This window comes from Rhodamnia argentea, chromosome 5 (assembly GCF_020921035.1).
Source record: "Rhodamnia argentea isolate NSW1041297 chromosome 5, ASM2092103v1, whole genome shotgun sequence".
Classification (NCBI taxonomy): Eukaryota; Viridiplantae; Streptophyta; class Magnoliopsida; order Myrtales; family Myrtaceae; genus Rhodamnia; species Rhodamnia argentea.
Genome location: NC_063154.1, coordinates 7,674,248 through 7,696,947, shown reverse-complemented (window position 1 = coordinate 7,696,947; position 22,700 = coordinate 7,674,248). Strand labels below are relative to the sequence as shown.

Below are 22,700 nucleotides of genomic sequence, written 5' to 3'. Positions count from 1 at the left end.
AAATTAGTTCCGATTAATTTGTCATAGATAATGGTTCGGTTCACCCTCTCACCCTAAAGGTTCGGTTCGGTTCGGTTCGAGTTTATCGTTGACAACCCTATCCATAGGAATATCGATACGAGTTTATTGATGGTGTTGGCCTTTAACGAAAAGAAGGATCACAAAACCATCGCATCCAGCTCGATAGAAGTAAAATCATATGTCGAAAAATATTAGTCAAGGGTTAAAGAATGAATTAGCATGTTTCTAAATTGGACACACAACATAGATTCGATTCCCCGTATCTTAACCCCGTGGCACAACTAGAAAAAAAAGAGTCCAAGCAGGATCAATCGATCGAAGGCTCGCAAATGCGATGAATATTGCATCAAAGGACCGCGTTAAAATAGGTAATAAAAAGTCCTAACAATCGCGATTTGCAATTCACGAAATCAATCAAGTATCTCATAAATTCATGATTCTAGTATGCTTTCTCGTAGTGAAAATAGGGGGAGGAGGAGGATGCGTGCGTGCGACAATTTCGGCCTCCGAATTTTGGAATCGGCAAGCGAGAAATTGTACAGTCACCTGAAGACAAGTTGCCCTTTTCCTTTGAAGTCGCTATCTCATCTGAAGGCCACGGTTTTATGGACGGTGGATACGCGGATCTTCTCGGACGGTGGAGATTTGCACGCTCTTTTGTTTTCTCAGGCTCGAACCCCTTCTTGGAACCTTCTATTCATTAACTATTCCGCCATTTAAAAACCCAACTAAAATAAGAAACCGGAATAGGATAAAAGCGTCGTTAACGAGTGCTCCGGGACACTTATTAAGCGCATACTTCTTAGATTAATTCGATCGCGAGATATAAAATTTTTCTAATCGGAAAATTAATCGGTGCCCTTGCGACATTTATTAAGGCGAGCTATAAAAATATTCACGAGAATTAGTCGTCGGATATCTGGGCGAATCTCGTTCGCATGTTGTTGGTCCCCCCCTCGTCTCGATTGTCTTAATCTGCCACCGCCCAAGCAGCGCCCAATGCACTTAAACGATTACCAGTTTGTTAGCGACATGTGATGTTGGGAATTCTTCGGACATCTTCCTTCTCAAGTTATAAAAAAATCAACGGACAAACGTTGATAAATGAGAGGCTTTAAATAAAGTTAATCCTAAACAGAAAAGTAAAACATTAAAGCACAAATTGTTGTGATACGCACACTCTTATCTTAGAGAAATATATTTGTGTTGGCATCAAAGAGGAATGAACCGGCTGCTAATCACCCGAATCTCGTGATGACCATATATTATAATCCCCTTCTCCAGTAATTATGACTTGCTCGGTTTGTGATACACGCTTAGAACCAGCATACTCAACACCATCGCCATACCGAGACGCCTATAAGAGGTTGAATAGGCTCCCAAATTTAGATCTAGATCGAGAGAGATTGAACGAGCACATAAACGATTCTAAGGATCAGATTTTAAACTACTCATCCGAAGCAATCGCATGCCGTGTATTTCCACTGCACTTTCAAGTTTTGAGTTTCATCCGATTTTCATTAAATTTTGGAAAATAAAATTTATATGCGAATCAACTTGTAAAAATATTAAGATATCGAGAAAGTTTCGAGACTCTAGATAAGCACGGGCAAAATTAAAGAGTGAAAAGTCGATCTAAGACGCGTTTCGCGTTATCAAAAAGTACAGCATCATAAATATTAAATAAGACATGCCGGCGTATTTATTATGTTAATATGCGTGTGATGCGTTTTTGAGCGGGTATTATTCTTAACCACCACCGAGGCAACGAAGCATCCTCGAGGGACACATGGAGATAATTTCACCATAAAAGGACAACACAAGATGGCGACGGCTAAGCTACGATGAAGTGGACCATTCAAGTCTTTCCTGAAGCTTCCATTGAGGAAACGAGCTGGCGAATTCAACGACTTCCATTCTATCATTTCCTCCTCAAGAGATGGTTTCTCATTCATGTGGAGACAGGTAAAGTGCAATTTGCCAGAGTCGACACTGGTTAGTTAGGGGCGTCCGAGAATTTTCGGCTCGGAAACTGGAGGTCGACTGTTCGAACCCCGCCGGCTGCGTGCAAAACCATTCTGGGTTAAAGCCGCATGCACGGGTCGAAGTTTTTAGCTTGACCAGCCCGTGGAATTTGTGAGGCGGTTAGCGGGCCTTCGCGCAGCGTCCGAAATTATTAAAGGAAAAATTTCCATAACCATAAAAGGAGCGTGTAGAAAAGAGAAGGAACTCCTATCTACCATAAAACAGCAACACCATGAGCTTAGTGCGTTATAAAGAAAAATTACCCAATCAGTCCTAAATCCATCGTACGTATGTCAATTCAATCCCAAACTTTTCGATTTTATCAATATAGTCCTAAATCTTCAAGCAAAATTTCAATATATTTCTTCCGGACACCTTTCACCCGACATCGCCGGCGTGACAGCTCGGTCGTAGCAGGTCGTCCAAAGTAGAGCACATCGGCACCTTAGCGATTTCTCGCAAGAAAATAGACTGAAATGACTATATTGAAATTTTATGCAAAGGTTTAATTCTAAATTAGCGAAATTCAAAAATTTTAAGACTAAATTGACATCTATATAATATGTTTACGACTGGTTGGACAATTTTCCCAGTCATATAATAGAGGGACACACATTGGGTACGTACATTTCGATTGCTTTTAAGTTAATTGAGTGTTCTTTAACGGGTCCGCTGTTGAAATTGCAGGTTTTAAGCAGTTCCGGGCGAAAAAAAATGGATGTATATTTTCTTAATCACGTTGATGTATTGGCCTGGTCTTAATTTAGTATTTGTGGACCGACTAAAATCAAGCCTAGCAAGCCGGCAAAGGTGACGGCAACAGCCGACCGGATGCGGCAACATAAAGCTAGCAGTCGTTACTAATTAGTGATTACACACAGCTCAAAGAAGAAACAATGAACATGGTTTTGTCAATTTCCAGAACATTATTAACGTAGTCTTTTGTCGATTTTCATTTTTTCCTGGAAGCCCTTGATCGGCATACCAGAATTGGAGAATATGCAATCCTATTTTAAAATCCTTCCCATGGTAGAAAGAGTGGATATTCATGTTTCATTTTTTGGTTTGGAAAGCTCGGAAAAACAAATAGAGCAATTGATCGAAGATTTTTCAATAGAATTTAATGTCTTTTCAAGGGAAAATTATCGAAAAATTCTTAAATCTATTGCATTTGTGTCAATTCATTCCTAAATATTTTTACATTTTTGTCAATTGAGTCCGTCTGGCTAATTTTACCGGAAAATTACTACCGTGGATGTCGGCCATCTTACTTAACCCTCATTGACCCCAAGATAAAAAAATAAAAAATAAAAAAATAAAAAATAAAAATTAGGGTTGGGATGCCCTCGTTGACCGTAAGTTAAGAAAAAAGTAAAGAAGAAAATTATACTAAAAAATACTAAAAGATTATTGGAAATGTCCATCTCGGTGTCCCGTTGTGCCGCTTAAGAGAGCTAGCATCTATGTCGGCGATGTCATACCAAAATTAGCCGGATTGAGTCAATTAGAAAAATTTAATGAAATTTAGAACTTAATTAGTATAATTAAAAGGTTTAGAATTGAATTGACAAATATATTATATATTTATGACTATTTTTGATAATTTTCCTATCTTTTCGGTGTTACCATGCTGGTACTTCATCACCATGAAGCAAGTATTGAATGTTAGGCAATGCGACACTCGTGCTCTCAGCTAATGTTAGGACTAGGTAAGTAAAGCTCCGAGATGTCCAACGCAAACTCTACAAGTGACGCGAATATTGATTGAGTTCAAAGATAATGCAAATAATTTTCGAGGGAAAAACATTGTTTTTTTCTAATGATTTCAACACATTTGAAAAGATCATTTCGCTTTCGGGATCTCTCTATCATTCATAGCTAGAAGCAAGACTTTGTACGAGGGGTATTGGGCTTTAACATCAATTTGAATCGAAATAGGCATCTTACGATTTAAGGTAGACTAGATTAATCCTCTAATTTATGAATAATGATATAAATGATTCATGAACTTTGACCTAATATATAACGTGATTTCTAAATTTTAAATTTATTCAATATGATCCTTAAACATTTAACACATGTTCTATTTGGTTCATAAACTATATAAAAATGTTTAATATTAATTCAAGTTTAAGGACAACAATGAGTTTCTATAGGGTGGAGATGATAGGTCGGTCCATGGATTTGGAGCCGGCGGCTCTCTTAGGATTGCCTCACTTAAAAGTTTCATGCACGGTTTTGAATGAGAGGGAATGCTAGACGTTTGGCAATCTCTTTGCCGACTTAGATTCATTGAATATTGGGCTAAAGTTTAGAAACGATATTGCATATTGAGTTAAAGTTCAATTGAACAAATTTAAAGTTGAGAGATCTTTGATCAAAAATAAAAAAAAGTTAAGAAGTCAGTTTGCACATTTGATCAAAAGTTTAGGATTATTTATATCATTTACCCTCTAATTTAGTCATAGATTGAGGAGATCCCTATTACCCATATACCCTTTTTGGGAGTCGAGCGACATCGGACTCAATTAATGCTTCCAAGCTGAAGGAAAGGTTGCAAGCCTTCCACGCCTCCGTGTGATGTAATCCCCAACAGCAAGAGCATCCTCGGCCTCGCGAGAGTTGCTCCTAAAGGATCTCTTTTACTAATAATAGCTTTGAGCATGGCCTTAGCTAATTTTGGAGCCCGTCAATCAATTCTTGGGGGAGTGTGCTGGGAGATATTTGGACGAGAAATTTGGATTTTTATCAATAAATACTTTTGTGGACAGGTGTCGTCGTGTCGACAAGTGATAGAGATCAATTCCGGAATGAGTAGAATCACCCCGTTTTGATCCGATCCCATCCGATTTCTTATTTCTCTTGTTTGGTCTCACACGAAGGAGGACAATCTCCATATTTACCCTTGTCATTCACGAGGAGCAATGACTGCACGAGATGGTGACAATTCGAGGGTTGAGTCGCCCGACAATTCTCTTCCGATACGATGTATGCCCGATCCATTGGTGCTTGACTTCGACATCTTGGAGCCACGCATCCCAACCTTTTACCCTGGACAATCACTCTCACGATCTTCAAATCAATTGTGGCTTTTGTTCGTCCAAGAACCACATGTCTTCCGGTAGGGGAGTCTTGCTCCAATACCATCTAAAACGATAGAACCCATTATACGTGGGTCAAGTTCTTAAAATGTGCACTTTGAGTAATCACATTGAATTCGATCATTGGAGAGTTAGCTATCGATCTACAAACCACTCGACAGACTCTTTTTCAAAATCGATGGTGAGACTTGAAATGTCATGTTTCGGTTATTTATGTCTCTTGTTACAAAGGTTTTAGACTACAGATCATCTGAAAATCTGCCTATCAAGAACTTCCAGGTGTATGCAAACTAGGGCTCCATAATAAGTCATTAACCACAATAGTCAAATTAGAAAAATAATAAATCCGCTCAATAATCAAGAACTTCTTTAGTTCGTAATTTCTATTACGGAAAGAACGAACGGAAAGAACGAACCAAACAAGTTAACATCGAACGAGCAACAATCGAATGGCGGATCCCATCGCACGTGCCACGACATTATTACACGGCGCAAAAACGCCAAAGGCCACTTCTCCCTCTCTCCCTCTCTCTCTCTCTTCCATAAAACCAGCGACCCCATGCCATCACACTCACTCTCTCTCTTAAATCAATTGCAGCAAAATCGAATCCGAGCGCTTTTTCCAAACTCGCTGCAGAGAAATGGGTCTACAGAGCCAATTGAACGACGTCTCCTCCAATTCCATCCCCCTCCTCCTCCTCGCCCTCCTCGCCACCTGCGTCAGCCACCTCCGCTCCTCCCTCTCGTCCCTCCTCCGCTCCCTCGGCCTCTCCCGACCCGACGCGCCCGACCCCGCCGCCGCCGCCAACGACGACGCCCCTCGCCTCTCCGCCCCCCTCGGCTCCGGACTCGCCGGCCTGATCGTCCTCGCCGAGCAGCTCAACCTCAACCGGCTCCTCTCCGATTGGTTCTCCGGCGAAGGCTCCGACTGCTGCTGCATGGTCTGCCTGTGCGGGCTGAGGGACGGGGACCGCGTGCGGAGGCTGCCGTGCCGCCACGTGTTCCACAAGCGCTGCTTCGACGGATGGCTCGATCAGCTCAAGTTCGACTGCCCCGTCTGCCGGTCCAAGCTGGTCCCCGACGAGCGCGTGGAGCTCACCGCCAGGCGCGTGGGCGGAGAACTGGCGGCCTTCTTCTCTCCGCGGTGAGGCGCGTGTCGATGTGGCCTCATCGTCATGAGTACGATGATTGATGATGAGGGCAACTTCGCAAAATTTCTGGCTCTTTTTTTCTGTTTCTTATGGTATTTGCAGTTTTGACCCTAGATTAACTTTGTACCCCCTTTCTTTCTCTGATTTTCTTGTCCAGTCCTTACAATTATTTTTCCTTTTCCAGTCATGTCCTGCCACTTGGATTTTTGAAGAGCTCGTTCGGAGTTCTTTTCAACCGTCGGTGTAAAGTCCAAGAACGTACTGCTCGTGATAAATAAGGAAAAATAGGGAGATATATCTTTTTGTATGTTGCAATTATCTACGTCGCTCTCTCAAATCTTTTTCTTGAAAGAGATTAAAAAGGACCGCCGATCGCATCGAATCGTCGAAAATCGATATGATTTCGACTAATATGATCACAATCAATTTAAAACAAAATTGGCCCTGTTCTTCATTGCGCTTTGTGCAATTAGAAATGGAGAGTAATTCGTGGGCAATGGTGACAATTTGGGATGTGATGGCTGTCTCGTTCTTAGATGGAGTAAGAGCTGGTGAAACAGCGTAAAGTGTTTTGTGAGATTGTTAGTTTGATGACTGCCCACTTCTGCTTAAATTTTTTTTATTTTCTATTGAATAATCAAATTCAAAAACTCAAATTTATAAATGAAACGAGATAACATGAATATGAAGAGGTAAATAAGATCCGTTGTTTGATAATTTTGATATTCATGAAGGATCGAAAATTTTAGAACGGTATTCTGTCCGTCCCAAATAAAAAATCAGCGTTTTCTCGGTCGGTAAAACTTGTCTGCGTGGGCTTGTTGTCCATCAAATCAAAGCGCGGGCAATTTTTTTTTTTCCGTTTGAAAGGGACGATATTTTCGTCTTGCCGAGGTGAGTTGGTTTTTATATTTAATTTTAGATTTAGCCCACTAATTTTTTTTTTTTTTTTGGGTGTATGTCCAATTGGATAGTGGTGAGAAAAAGTCAGCGGATGGATCCCTCCCGCGTAGTTGGGCGGAAAAAGATGATGCAAACTAAAGTGCAGAAGAAGAACATGCTCGATTTATGGAGAGACATGATGCGTCAATCGACTACCCTTTTGGGCAACGTGCGATGGGAAGCGCCGACACTTTGGCTCTTCGATCCTCGTTCTTCCTTTCTTTTCTCCTTGCACTTTCTTTTTTAGTTGCTAGATGTGGCAAATCTCAATTGGGTATGAGAATAAGTGGATCCTTGAACTAGACGGTTGACTTCTCTAAACGCACGATAAGATATTCCCGCATTATTAAATAAGTTTTTAGTAAGATTTCTTGATAGGAATACTCGGTTTTAGAATGAGCGCGTTCCAGGGAAAACGTACCCTGTTACTATTAGAACCGATTTTTAGTTTTTGAAATCTGGATTTTACCCTATTTGCCCCGGAACTTTCCATGTTTTTCCGGTCGGGTTCTAGGATCTAGCGGGGAATCGGTTTCATTTTCGTTTGCTTCATTTATTTGAAAATCGAGACAAATAGTAGTTACACCAAAATAGTATAAGCAACAAAATGGCTCAAAGTAAAATATTGATACGGTACAAACAAAACTATAAAGCAATAAGGAAGTTAAGATCATTTAAGGAAGATAAATCGTATTCCTCCAGCTTCATAAAATAGGTTCTAATTGTCAATTCCCGGATGGGCGACCTTCGCAGGCCCCTCTAATGAGCCGACCCACCAACGAGCCTGCCATTATCTCTCCTTTAAAAAAAATTATTTTAGCTTTTCCGATTTTTAAAATCTAATTTAAAAAAGCAAAGAAAAGAGAATATGAAAAGGAAAAGAAAAAATAAATATTATTAAATATTATTAAAAATTAATCACGTCAACTCCGGACTGTGCTAGATAAAAGGACCAACGTCCACATCAGCGATTTTCGGCCAAACTGGCCGATGGACTCAATTGACGAAATATGAAAATATTGAGGACTTGGTTGACAAAATTAAAAAGTTTATGACTGAATAGGCAAAAGTACAATAGATTTAGAACTTTTGGGACAATTTTCCTCTTGGAGAGTGTGTTGTTGTTTATAACCTATCTGTGTTGTTTTGTATTGATTTCTCGGCTCGTGCTCTCTATCTCCCGTTATCACTTCATGACCAGGCCAACAAACGCCCTCTTCATATGGATCCCACTCGTGCTCACCCATGGAAACTCTCTGCTTTTCTACCTGCTTGCGTAAGTGCTTGTTCAATAGGCGAGGTCGGAACTTATAGAAGATACCGATTGAGCCACGACCGTTGGATCATATCCGAGCATGCCTCGTGGAAAAAATTTAGGCTGTTAAATGAATATGTGACTTAATATTTAAATATTCAATCACAAACATTGCATTGAGAATGCCTTTGTTCTCTTTTCGATCAACGTACTATGTTAGCCGAAGTCCGGGATCGGTCTTAACACCCGCGTCGGGTGTTTTGACCCTCATGCCTATTGGTACGCGACGTGAAAAAATGCCCGTCCTCGGTGATTTGCCCACTCTTCTCATCGTACTCTTTGTGAAAAGGAGTGATTCCCGCCGGCTGAAATGGGGACGGCAATTTGCACGTTTGTCGGCCGATTCTATGGAACACTCGGGAGTCCAAAATTCGAATTCCAGAAGTAACTAGTGGGAAATCTGGAGCACAAAAAGCTCGGTACCACTCTACTTCAATTTTCAAAGAAGCCCCACAATTCACTTATCAGAACAAAAATGGTGAATATCAAGAAAAATCCCAACCTGATAACCCATTCGATAAATTTATCCAAAATTAATTTTTTTAACTATCAAAAATCTCAAATTAGTACACATGTGACAAATTTACTCTTTATTAATTTAAATTGAATTGGATTAATATCATGAAAAAAACTTCAAATTTGTAAACTTGTGATAAACAGATGAAAAAACCCCAAACTGGTATACCCGTCACCGGCCACGTGTCACTTAACTCAATAATTTAACGACATATTAATGAGTTATCATAGGTGCATTAGATTGGTAGTTTTTGTGATAAAAAAGTTAATTTGGAATAAATTTATTACATGTGTAACAGTTTGAAGTTTTTCGTGGTATTAACCCAAACCAAAAAAAGCCAAATCCGAATGACTTCAAAAGAGTCGCAAGATGAGGAATCGTGGCCACAATTCTCCAGACGCAGCTCAGCCCTCTATGTTCTCATGTTTGGCCCCAGTTCTCCAGACGCAGCTCAGCCTAGTGGTATGGGGCTTGGGTTGGGGACATCGACCCAGATCGAACCCAGGATGAACGAAAACAATTACTAGCCACATAAAAATGGATCGGCGACATATCCCTCTTTCGGCTCTCAACCTAATGCCGCAGGATCAAAATTTGGATTCAACCCATCAACTAGTCTAACCCATAAACTTGTACAATTCACTTTTCACCAAATCGAGAGTGATAATCTCGTCATCATCAAATCATAATCCTAAGGCCAGCTATGAATCATGGCATGTCTTGAAGTAGGCATAACTTAGTCCGACATAAAAAATCATGACAGCTACCTGAGCCCTTCATCCTATTAGTTGTAATTGCATCATTAAGTTCAAGTAAGCATCCGTACTCTAATTCTAATTCTAATTCTAATGCCATCGGTCCATGGGGATAGAGGGGAGTGATTAGAATAGCATTTTGAGATAAATCTCAATTCTTAGCGAACTCCTAACTTCATTCAGATTGCCTCGAAAGCAAATAGTACAATCTTAGTGAACGCAAGAATTTAACAAGCAAACAAACAGATTTTATTAAAGGGGATAAGTGCACTAAAGAAATTCCTAAAACTTGTTACGAAAGTGCAACTGAATCCTAAAACTTATCAAATATGTTCAATAGAGTCATTTCGTTAACTCCGTCGACTTAGGTTAGCGAAAAACGACAACATGTCTCACTTTATTACTTTTTCAAGACACATGACGACTATGTGACATCCCATCAAGCAGCATGTGTGTGTGTATATATATATTCAACTTTAAAAAAATGCAAACTAAATTGGATTAAAAAAAATTAAGAAAAAGATAAAGTAAAAATGAAAATCAAACAAACTACGAAAAAAACACAGGCCGCCACCATGGGCCGGCAAGCACCGCTGTATGCCTTTGCCTGCGAAGGTCGCCAGGGGCCAATGAGGGTCACCGGGCTTCGCGAAGGCCCAAGCGACCTCTGCCGGCGGATTTTGGATGGAGCATGAAGAGCAAAGACCGTTAGTTCTGCTGAAGCTGTCTTTAAATTGTCAAAAGACTGAGAATGCCCATGCCTGAAAACAAATGTTCTCGACTCAATCCACCCAAAGACTTCAGCAGTCCGGACTCGACTTTGTTAGCAAAAATTAAAATTGATTTTTGGTCAAAAAAGAAGAAATCCATCTGACTTCTTTCACCTCCAAAGAAGAGCTTCTTGGTTTAAATAGGATAGCTCTTATCCACACGACTAGATAAAGTTGCCAACATTTTTTACTTTAAAATTGAAAAAGAAAAGTTCAAATTGAAGTTTGTTTTTTTACTTGACATATGGCAATTAGATACAAGAAGATTAATCAAAGATAAGAGGAGTAAACTTGGCTTTGACTTAATTTTGGATAACATAAGGTAGGTCCAAGTTGAAAAGTTAAACTACAATTGCACGAAGACAAGTTAAAATCGGCGACAAAAAAGAGAAATTCAACTTTGCTCCTTGTATTTTGAGTCAACAAGTCATAAGCGATAGAAATGGCTCTACATTATATGTATGCCTAGTAGAAGTTGAGAAAAAACAATTTATATAGTTAAGCTTGTTTTTTCTGAGTAAAACCTATGCAAAAGGCATTTTGCCCAAGTTGAAATCGTGTCATGTTGAGAAGTTGAAAACAAAAAGCTCAATTACACAAGTATTTTTTCTCTTCTTATTGCCGACTTCAACTTGTCTTCATGCAATTGTGATCCAACTTTTCAATTTGAACCTACCTCACTTTATCTTATCCAAGACCAAGCCAAAGCTAAGTAGAACTTTACTTCCCTTATTTTTTTTTATCAATCTTCTTGTATCCAATTAAGTATGCTAAATAATGAATAAATTTCAATCTCATCAAGAATTCATTCACTGGTTTGTCAACTCCTTAAGGTTAAGCAACTTACAAACTTAAAAATCATAATTCGTCGAAGCTCATCATTCAATTGAAGCTAATGCGCAATCCTCAATACTCACTATAACTTCAGGGACCATCATCTCCCGCATAATCAAAACCAGGCGGAACATCAAAGCCTCTTAAAAGTCCCACCAACTCAGCACTTACATAATCATACCGCAAATTCGCAGTTTTATCGTTTTGTCACCCGGTATGGTTATATGAATGGCGATATGATGGGAAAGCTATGTTGATCGTCTGAATTTCTAGTTAGGATAGAACTTGTTATGATAAGATATGTAATTTAAAGAGTTTAATACGTCTTATCTATAATAAGAAAGTCGGTTAATTTCATATCTTATTACGTCCATTATTTAGTATGATGATCTTGAGCTAGTTCAGGGGTGTCACAGTAAGCCGCTGAAAGTAAAAATGATGAGCTCTGCTCGTTGAGACGTCGGACAAAAGACGCTTTTATACTTTGGTCAATAAAAAAGCAGTTTTGTTGCAAATGCACTATTTTTCTCGGGATAACCAATGTCCTGGGAAAAATCAAATCATTACACATAAAGCAATCTTAACAAGTGTTCCATAGTGTTAATTAACGTAATTACAATTTGAGTGTGTTAGAAAGGCGATTTTCTACTTCGATTAGGCTTTTGTCAATGGCCGAGTAAAAATCTCATACATTGGTATTGCCAAGTCTTTCCCAAAAAGGATAAACGGGCTTAAGGTGCATGTGTAACTATTAAATACCATAACGGGCTTATGTCCATTGGATTACACCGCAACGGGCCGTCTTAGGCCCATGTCCCGCCTCTCTCGACCCCACGTCGGGCCAGGTCTGTCGTCAATAAACTACACTTTATAACGAAAAACAAATAATCATAACTACTTTGTAGCTATCAATCAATGTTAATGAACGACTATATACACATATATCTTCTCTGAAGATATAATTACTTAAACTAATATTATAGCCGTAGATCGACATAATACCACTCTCTTCCAATAAAACACATTAAATCACCGGGTAAATCATGGTGTTTGTGTAGGACACAAAAGATTTTGGGTAATGGACTTCATCATATTATTTCATGGATTTCATGGATTTTATTAATGAGTGCCCCAAAAGCACTTGTTAAACATCCAAACAAATAAAAGCCGTGTCATTTCCAAAGCACCCCATTTTCCCCTCGATACGTACCATCGATGTTTTGGAAATGAAAACCTTTCTTCGTGAGGTTTGATTAACAAGTGTTGATGAGGCACTCACTAACAAAATCCTTATTTTTATTTGTAAATAATAATGTTTTACACAGCATGTAATAAATAAAAGATAATATGGATGGGCCTGGCGCATGGGCCAGCACGGACCAAGCACAATCAATTATTTACTCTTCATCTATTATCAAACTGCCTTTTGTTCTTATTCCCAACACTTAAGAGAACTTGAGCGTTGGGAATATTAGGGGAACTTATGCATATGCTTCATGCTGTTGATATTTAGAAAATATCAACAGGGGGGGCCAAGTAGTGCATCATACAAATTATGTCTTCCTACAACACTGTTTACCGATCGATTACGGGCATACATGATCACGCACTTAATTATAACAACGCATCGCATAATTGTGACGACAAGTGTCCTCGGGAAGTGTCCACACCTTATCTTCAGTCATACAAATTAATGAATCGGCCCGGGAGAGAGAAGAAAAAAAAAACCTTGCTTAAAACTTGGATCTACTGGACCGGATCCATCACAGCCGTTGATCATGTAAGCAAATAAGATCATAACATGATCGACGGCGGTAATAGATCCGATCCATATGGATCGGTGGTCCAGGCAAGAAACTCCATAAGATCATATATAAACGCAACACATCTGAATGATTAGTATCATCTAGATTGGTCTGAAAGACTCTTTGAGGTCACATAAGCCGAGTTCACACAACCCATGTATATATCACCACGAAGGTCGATTTACAGACTGCTATAATGCCCTGTCCAGGACCCAGATCTACAACCGAAATGGAAAAGAAAGAGCATAAACCGAGTTAAAGTCAGCCAAAGGAAAGATCTACACTACCTAGCACATGTCAAGAGACCCAGGAGCAATCACTTAGTACAGATATTACAGCAGGAACATGTGCAGACAGAGAGAGAGAGAGAGAGAGAAAACGATACAAACCCTTTTCCATGGCCGTCGAAAAGTTCTTGGGAACAGCAGGGAAAGGGAGGAAAAGCAGGAAATTGCTGGCATGGGTGGTATTGGCAAGAAATCTCACCCCTCCATCCATGTCAGAACAGAAAGTGATTCCTCTCACCAAACAACCCATGCCCACAACTTCCTGAGACCCTCTCTCCTTTTCCCTCTCTTCATCTCTCTCTCTCACTCACTCACGAGTCACGATCATGACTCAGATCTGTGTTCGTTGCGACAAAGGGCTTCCGATTGGCCGGCCATATGATGAAACCAGGAGAAGGGGAAGGGGAAAGGAAGGAGGCGAAGGAGTGTATGGAATGGGAGGAATAGGAAAGAGAGCAGGAACGCCACGCCGTCCCACTCGCTCACAACTCACCTGTCTTTCCCATCCTCCCATCTCGTACACTTCCTCACGCTGCATCTTTCTTTCCCCCCACTTCTCTCTCTCTCTCTCTCTCGCTCTCTACATCGCTCTGTGAACTAAGTGAAAGACGCCGGTGGGTTTTTATAAAGAAACGGACATCTGATGTCCATTTCGACCTCTCTGTCAACTACTCTTCTCGTCTGGTTTTGAATGGCAGATGGTGCGATGCTTCTCGGGAACGCCGAGGACGACGTCGTCCTTATCAAGACCCGAAACCATATTTTCTTTCTTTCTTTCTTTCTTTTCTTTTTCCATAAAGCGAGAGTTTAAAGCCAATTTGATAAAAGAAGAGCGTGTCCCAAGGGTTGGACCGTTGCGCCTGACGCATGAATGCCCCCCACCCCACCACACCCTAAAAAGCCTGAATAGATGCCGAATATCACTACGACACATCATATAAGATTGTCGCCTGTCCTAAATCGACAACTGAGGCTGTTGTGGTCCATTATCGTCCACCTTTCACGTCACGTCCACGTTCATGCGAACCGTCAAAGGCCCATTAAAAAAAAAAAAATGCTGCTGCAGAGAGAGAGAGAGAGAGAGAGAGAGAGAGAGATGAAAGTTCTGAGCAATTACCGAAGCGAAGCTTCATTAGTCCCTTCTTCTTCACGATTGAGAGACTAAAGGCATCCGCAAGAAACTAGTCCCCCACAACAGCTTTTTGATTACTTTCCAGATAGCGTACGAGACCGCAATCAGCACTGATTTCTTTTGTTTCTTTATGAGTCCCGTTTCTTTTGAGTGGGTTAAAATCAGCTTTGAGGAAGGTCATGAGCTAGCTACTTTCTTTTCCCCACAAAAAAATGGGCAAGCACACCGGTTAACTAGCACGCCAGGGCGGCTTTCCTAGCAAAACAAGTTACCAGTCTACAGAATCGGCCAAAAAAAACTATACATTTGCGAGCCCAGAAAGTATATCGGCTTATCAGTTCGACAGAGAAGCCGGCCAGAGAGACTTTTGACGGCGGTCGATTGTGCAGCTCCACAGATGGCAACAAGAAGCGGAATTATTGAGCCCCGGTTTGAAGCAAGAACCTGCATTTAGAGCATGCAATGAGAACTAGGCACCACCGGTACAAGATTCTAGTCATACAGAGAATCCTCCAGAGATGCTGCCTCAAGACAAATGCCACTGAATCGCTGGAAAACAGTTGCATTCCAACAACCCAAAAGGAAAAAAATAAAAAGAGAGAAAAGAAGAAGAAGCGCCGAACTAGAGTCCACTGAGTCAAGCAGATATAGTTTAATTACTTGAAAGAAACATGACAGCTCAGAAGCTTGACCAAGACTCAACACTGAACTAGAGTTCGAATAACCGTGATTTTTTAAACTAAATTTTGATTGACGAAGTTATTTAATATGCTCGAGCTCGATTCAACTCAGCTCCTAAGTAAAAGAGTTCTACTATACACTTGAATAAAGCTCCGGTTCGAGGTTTTAAAGTAAGAAAAAGAATTAAAGATAGAAGACTACATTTACAGTTGTGTTGAACACTAGATTAAGGTTAAAAGCCGCTTAATTCGACTATACTAAAAACTCCTACACTGGATTCAAACTCGATAAAAATTGAATGGACCTCCAGTAAAGCAGCAAATAAGTTAAACTCAAGGAACTAATAAGCGGCGCAAAATTTGCAGCCTTACTAAGAGATCAAAAGCATATAATGCTGAGACAGAGACGATAACTTGGGGCAACATAACTTGGTATCATTGTTAACAACTTGAGCTAACCACAGGCAAAAGCAAACTCCACCTAGATCACGTCATGCGGTCCTCTAAAGAGTCTGCAACAATTACTTTCTCACTCTGGCTCAAGTTGCCCACTAGGTTCATGGACTTCTGAGCATCAAGAACACTAGAGCTATCATCGTGAGACAGACAAAAAATTGCCCCAGGCCATATATGGCCAAGGGCATTAGATTGTCTCCAGGCATTGTACATATAGCATTTACTTTGCCTGAAGAAAATTTAATGCCGGGCTAATAAAAGTTCATTGCGGGTACATATACATAATCAACCTGGGTCCAATGGTTGATAAATAATAGATATCCTCATCGGGCAATAATGCATTAGACTTGCACACATTATGATATATATTTAATTACTCTCCCAAGATCATCCGAAAACCAGATACTGGCTGGTCATTACTGCCAAAATACCCAGAATTAGAAAAGGATGAAAAGATTAGGCTTGTCCCAAATAAAGACAGAGAACTACTGTTCTGTTCTTTATTCCTGAGGAACGTTGGGCAACTCTTTGCGAGACAATTTCGGAAATTGTTCTTGAAAGCATCGACACGTTATTTTGCAATTGAATAATTTGTACCTTGTCAAAAATAAAAGAAATGAAAGCTAGAACAATTACCATATGATGTAATCACATTGTTATACAAATGATAAAGTTATATTATATCTAAGATAGCTTTGAAATCGCATTTCACAAAAGGCATGTACATAACGCACCATATAATCAATGTTTTCTCATTACAAAATAGAGAACTACAACAGAACATTCATCCTTATGTCTCCTGTGTAAGAAAAGCAACAAGTTGAGAGCTCATCTCTCATCTCAGTTGTGGAGAAGGGTCATATTACATTGCTATGTTGATAGATTTCTTCGAGATTGCGTCATGGAGTACCAGTAGTTGCAGCAGAAAGCTAATAGAACTCAGGCTAGTTCGAATACATGTTCCTATTTCCTAAAGAGAGACAGGAATGCAGCCATACATGGTCAAACTCCTTCTATCGTTCAAGTGCAGAAGTGCGTTATACTTGCAGTTAAACATTGAATTGAAGGTCATCAAGTCCTCAAGCAGAAAGTTCGGTCCATATTGACTTTGCAGCAAGTTTGTTCGGATCGCAATCCAGTGATCCAGATATTCCGCAATGATCCGGATCGCACCAAATATCTTAAATAGGTGGGATCAATCATGGGATTGTGTACGATCGCTATCCTAACAACCATGCTCGCTTTCAGTTCTTAATTTTCAATCTCTCTGTTTTCTGTGCAGCTCTAATCTACATATCTTCTTAAGTTTTCCCTCTGCTTCCTTTTATTAAAATTTTTTACTGATTTTCGTTGAATTAGGTTTTCAATTGTTGCTTCGATCAAGAGTTTGACTAATGTCCAGTGGGTGAGGATGATTTTAATAAAGAGGAGTATAATGTGATGAGACGACGATAGCCCAAAGATGAGGAATTTTAGGGATGAGTCAATTTTGGAAAACTTCCTCTCTTCTTCAGGCTGAATAGAAAGGTAATAGTTGTCATTGGGTGGTTTTTTGAATAGGCTGCTTTGTATTCATATGATTTTTTAAGTGACCTGTTTTGTTTAAACTTTATAATTGCACATTCTTCGTACTTAAGCTGGACATGGAGATTGGAGAATGCACAACTCAGAACTTGACCTTACGAGCAACTTTTGAGGTAACTGATGATTACATCACCAAAGAAAAAACATTAACAGAACTTTTGAGGTAAGTGATGGGAGTGAAAAAGACAATGTCTGATCAATTCGATGCAATATTTCATGGTTGGTTCTGTTTCATCAATTTAAAAAACAACCGACAGAGCCTTTGCAGAAGCTTCACAATTCATACCCTCTACTACCTCCAACATTAACCTCCCTCAACATCATAAACCTATCATGTACACCAGTTTGTTTTTTCCACGTTTTCAATTAATGTTTTTCTTCAAATGCTGTCAGACACAATCATTTACAAAAGTGAATAGACAGAATGAAAAGGTGGAACTGCTCCTCACTTACTCAGGCGTCTAGATTTTCACTTGAAGAGGATACGCAATAACTGAAGAAAGAGAAGTTACCAAAGCAGATTCTTACCTCAATCAACTTGACTTCACATGCACTTCAAGGATATCCTCATCCTCCATTCCCAAACTACAAGGGGTTGCTGATGGACTGATTTTCTCACCATCAAACGTAAATACTAAATTTTCTTGGTTAAGCTTGACTCTGTCTGCATATAACTTGAACAGCCGCTCAAACTTGTCATCCTATAGCAACATTATGGAAGTCAACCTCAACCATTATGAAATTCAAGGGAAAAAGGAAAGAAATTTTAAGCATTAAGGAACAAAATGCCAACTGCCGTGCGATGCAAAGAAGTAATAGACACTGCGTGAGTGTTTGAGTGGCACGAATTTGATTGCTACAGCACTGAAACTGGATCTGGTATGCTTGGCTTGTTAGGAGAATCAGAAGACAGCCTTCTGAAAACTGTGCTTGCAATCATTTATCGGGCCCATATAAACATCATTTCAAGTAAGGTTGGAAGGATCTGCTGCTGAATAGATATCAGCAGCAGAGTGGAGAGATTACTGTACTCTAAGAGGATGGTGGTCACCAGAAAGAGCACTTTTTACAATTATAGCTCCGGTACAGAGACTAAACAAACATCCAGAAAGAAAAATCGAAAGCTGGAGACATCTGATAAAATCATCAAGGAGATAAGTAGCAAAAATCCATAATTATGTGACGGGGAAATGCCATTTAACTGGAGGCAGTTGACTCTACTGCTGCACCCAAGTCTACTCAATCAGAGATATTCTACCTTATACATTTATTTATAAATGTGTCTGGACAAAATCCAGTCCATTTGACATAGATAATGAATCTACCTTGAGTTTTTCAAACATATAAAAACTAAGGAAAGAAAGAGCCACCTAACCAGCCTATAGATGACCCTGGGAGATTACAGCAAAAGGACCAGATATGCCAAGTCATGTCAAAGCAACGACTAAGTTTGGCTTAATCAAACGGATATTCCTTGAACGTGTGTGCGGGTATGTTATAGACCTCAATCCCAGAGAATTGTTCAGCATGCCGTAAGTATAATTACTCATGACTTAGACTAGTCGCAACATGCCTAAGGATGGCCTAATGTGATCTATGAACAACAATACAGTTTCAAATTGTGCTTCCAAGATCACGATATCCACAAATATAAAGCAATCAAGCAACAGTAGGGAATTATAAGGATTTCACTCATTGGGCATCAGTCCATTCAACTCAAAATTCATGTGTTGGCCAAAAGGAGCCGATTCTAAACAGATGATCTTATAACACCACAATGGCAAGTGCCTATTAAACCCAGCTGAGGAATGGCCTAATAGTTTCCCTACAAACCCAAGAACAAAACGAGCAGAAAATTGAACGAATGATACTTAAACAGAAGTTTCATTTATCCGTACGTACGTACGTATGTACAGAAAATCATAAATAAGGATGTCATGCAACACCAAAACTAAAATCAGACAAGAGACTGAATTCTCTCATGACTGCCTACGTTTGTCACCATCATCATGCCATTCTGGTTAAATCATTTTTTTCATGCTTACACATTGAATGTTGCTTAAATCGACATCTTCTATCACATCGACTACTAAAACTGATTTGCTTCATTCATTGAACTAGCAGACCACACCGGGCATTCGAGAAATAACAATTCTCCCATGTACTATTTGGTATGCAACGTTAGATTCTGGTTAGAACTCTTGACCAATTTGTAATGTAGAATTCACTGAGAAGAAATTAGTCAATGGCTAAATGGAATGAATGAAACAAATCGTAGTTTGCTGATCAATGGCGGAAACATTCCAGAGTACAATGACATCTCTGCCGATTTACCAACTAAACATCATTTGACATTTGAACATGGTTCCAACTCTCAGATAAACTCAACGAGCAAAGTCTCCACAATGAATTAATCATGACTAGCTAAACATTTCAAAGTCCAGACATGTCACAAGTAGAAAACTGCACACAAAGAATCCACAGAAGAAGAAGCGGACTCATATACTGAGTGAAATTTGGAAAAAATGGTCAAGAAACAAAAAGTAGATGGGTAAATAGATGTCCCAGGCCTTCATCACTGCACTGGCTGATTTTGTCATCACCACTATGCTAGTCTAACCCTCCAATTGTATGCTTACACAACAGAGAGAAGAAAAGGAGATAGCGAGATGTAGATCAGGGCTATGTTGATGTTAAACACGACTATAAAAAAATTAGAATTCCAAGTGTTGTCTCAGCCAGCAAAGTTTGCAAGTATGCTTATCGTCTAGACGATCTGAATGCAGCCATACCAGAAAAACACGAAATTGCTTGGGCCCATCCTTGTCCTGTATTGAGATCACTATCTTAGCTCTTTCATGTTGAGGCTTTGGTAATTCAGTAGAAGCATCCTTCAAAGATTGAGATGGACTAGAGACCTTTTTCTGAGCAGAATCCTCCACAGATTGCAACAAATTGGCAGATTGCGCAAAGGCCTGAAGCTCCTGCTTCATCAACCTAAGGCCAGAAACCTCATCCGGTCAGCTCAAAGGGTCAAGATAAGATCAAACTGGACAAAGGAAGAAGTCTGGTAGACACCGTAAATTTCTGAACTTAAAAAGCAAAATTGACAAATACCAAACAATACATCCAGTTAAACTGCAGCTTGCAATATGTATGTAGCCAGTCAGACAGTAATTAGGCCTCTCAAAATATCTTCATGTGACAAGAGGTGCCTCAAAATTTTAGCGCTGTTACCAGCAAGCATGCTAACTAGGGGACATAATCATTATCCAAATTCATAGGGGGAGTTTTGATACATAGCAAAAATCCAGTATCTCAGTAATGATCATATAAATTCAGCATCATACGTGTTTGCGTGTGTAAATCTACACGTATGTACGGTTCATGCAGCCTATATTATATGCAACGAAATGGTTAACCCTATTAGATTTAAAAAAATAGATTCTGGATGAAGCATAGCATATGGATGAGTGGGTACATAAGTATTGTTCAAGCAATACCTTAATTCCTTGAGTGCAGGATCTTCAGCAAGCTTACTCTTCACATTGGCGTCAAATTTGGGTGGCGGGGGCAGCCAATCATCCTCTTCTTCCTTCTCCTTTTCTTCTTTCTTGCTATCGCACAAAATCACTTGAGGAATGCCATCATTCTCGCCCTTCCCATCCTAAACCCGAAAAGCCGACACCAAGTGACCAACAATATTCCAACTACGACTAAACAACAGGAGAAACAAACTAAAAGCATGAAAATCCATTGAGAATACTCCGGTCTGCAATCAAATATGTACTCCATAATAACTTTTGCAGGGTTCACTAACAAAACCCTTACTCCAGACACCTTCTGTCGTTTCGGGATGAAAATCGGCTCCTCATCAGAATCATCATCTACAAAAAGCAGCCCAACCTCAGAAAACTCCATTCAGAGTAATTATACGTTACAGTAGCCAAGAAAAACTCCCTCTTTTCCCAAACCAATCAGCACCAGAATCCCAAGGAATCGCCGACATTGAATAACCCAAAAAAAATAAAAATAAAAAAAAACAAGCAATGACCTTTAACACTTAATTCCTAACGACATTAGCAATTTCACAAAACCCACCATCGAGGCAAGGGAACTTGGGCTGCACGCTGCTGTAATCGAACAAGGGCTCGAACTCTTCCTCCGCCAACTCGCGCTGCAGTATCATCACTCACACTATTATCAGATCAAAAATCACAGCGAAAAAAGAAAAACGAGAAAGGAAATCGCAAAAGAAACTCAGCCGCACCGCCATTGAGTTCGATTTGGCCAAAACTGGGCAAAAAGCTTTCGTTCGGTCGACCCGACGCCGTCCAAGGCAGGAGCAGGGAGGCGAGACTCGTCCGAAAGCGCAAGGAGCGAACTTGGATCTGAGCGCGCTGTTGGAAATTGCCACCCGAAGGAAGCGAGGCCGGATTCCAACGGAGGCTTCAAACTGGAGTAGTCGAAATTGAGAGCAAACACGTACTTCTTCCCCCAAAATTTTGTTTTTCATGGCCAAATTTTGTCCAAAAAAGATATTTGGCCAAATTTATTCCTTTTTTCTCAATTGGGTCCTCCAATATTTTAATTGTTCCAATCAAGCCCTTTAAATTTACTGATTTGTGAAACCAAGTGCTCGAGACATTTCAAGCTGTGGGAAATACAATAGAGGGCTTAATTCTATGAAATCTCCTTACTTAAAATTCAACCTACGATTCTGCCACAAACTTTTCTTTTTGTTTGAAAAAAAAAACTTCATAACTTTCGCTCTAATCCAAAATTTGCCCACACGTTCAGAAATCTTCACCCATTTTATGAAAATTCTCAATATCGTGGCTAATTAAAAATTCATTATTGAAACTTACGTTTTCATCTACAGCCTCGCCTTGGTATGAAATATCAGCAGCCTCCCGATGTTGATGACATAAAAAAAAAAAATTACATCGTGATTTTTGGACACGTGTCTAGAATTTAGACTGGAGTGAAAGTTATGGAATTTTGCTTTTAAGAAAATGTCCGGGGCAAAATTGTGATTGGACCTAATATTTGAGATTTTATAGGAAATTAGCCCTGCAAAAAGAGTGTTCGAGCTACTATCTTCACCTCCTTTCACTGCCTCAATCGCTATCGCTCTTGCCGTTTATAACACGTACATTGTCTCTCTTCGGGCTTGTATGGCTTGCGAGGTCTCATTAAACTCTTTTGAGTAAGCGGATAACCGACACGAACGACACCATAATATCATAAAATCCTACTGAAACCCTAAAGGCTTAGAGAAATGTGGTTCGAGTTTAATTGTAAAGGTATTTATGATTTTACTAA

The 22,700-nt window shown here is 39.8% G+C and overlaps 2 protein-coding genes across 6 annotated transcripts; one reads left to right on the top strand and one right to left on the bottom strand.

The window, feature by feature from the left end:
* Positions 1–5,668: 5,668 nt before the first annotated feature.
* On the top strand, positions 5,669–6,649 carry LOC115740018 (E3 ubiquitin-protein ligase RHA2A-like). 2 transcript variants are annotated; one of them, XM_030673364.2, is made up of 2 exons: positions 5,669–5,686; positions 5,722–6,649. In XM_030673364.2, exon 2 carries the CDS (start codon positions 5,789–5,791, stop codon positions 6,293–6,295), a length of 507 nt encoding a protein of 168 aa, XP_030529224.1. In that variant the 5' UTR covers positions 5,669–5,686; positions 5,722–5,788; the 3' UTR covers positions 6,296–6,649. The 2 variants fall into 2 exon arrangements, with proteins under 2 accessions (XP_030529224.1, XP_048134717.1); XM_048278760.1 differs by having other exon boundaries at positions 5,671–5,685; positions 5,719–6,649.
* Positions 6,650–14,821: 8,172 nt separating this feature from the next.
* On the bottom strand, positions 14,822–21,887 carry LOC115740066. 4 transcript variants are annotated; one of them, XM_030673434.2, is made up of 7 exons: positions 21,646–21,887; positions 21,477–21,552; positions 21,207–21,262; positions 20,879–21,042; positions 20,168–20,372; positions 17,904–18,076; positions 14,822–15,099 (listed from the first exon to the last, which is right to left on the bottom strand). In XM_030673434.2, exons 1-6 carry the CDS (start codon positions 21,649–21,651, stop codon positions 17,909–17,911), a joined length of 675 nt encoding a protein of 224 aa, XP_030529294.1. In that variant the 5' UTR covers positions 21,652–21,887; the 3' UTR covers positions 14,822–15,099; positions 17,904–17,908. The 4 variants fall into 4 exon arrangements, with proteins under 4 accessions (XP_030529294.1, XP_030529296.1, XP_048134714.1 ...); XM_030673436.2 differs by having other exon boundaries at positions 21,216–21,262; XM_048278757.1 differs by lacking the exon at positions 14,822–15,099 and adding an exon at positions 16,804–16,943.
* Between the last annotated feature and the right edge of the window lie 813 nt (positions 21,888–22,700).

Excerpts from the sequence above, each read along its gene's own strand:
- LOC115740066 (XM_030673434.2), bottom strand. Across the intron at positions 21,043-21,206 it reads AACGACAGAAGGTGTCTGGA|GATGGGAAGGGCGAGAATGA; the intron begins GTAAGGGTTTTG and ends TTTCGGGTTTAG. Across the intron at positions 20,373-20,878 it reads CCTGCACTCAAGGAATTAAG|GTTGATGAAGCAGGAGCTTC; the intron begins GTATTGCTTGAA and ends TTCTGGCCTTAG.
- LOC115740018 (XM_030673364.2), top strand. The coding sequence starts at position 5,789 with ATGGGTCTACAGAGCCAATTGAACGACGTCTCCTCCAATTCCATCCCC.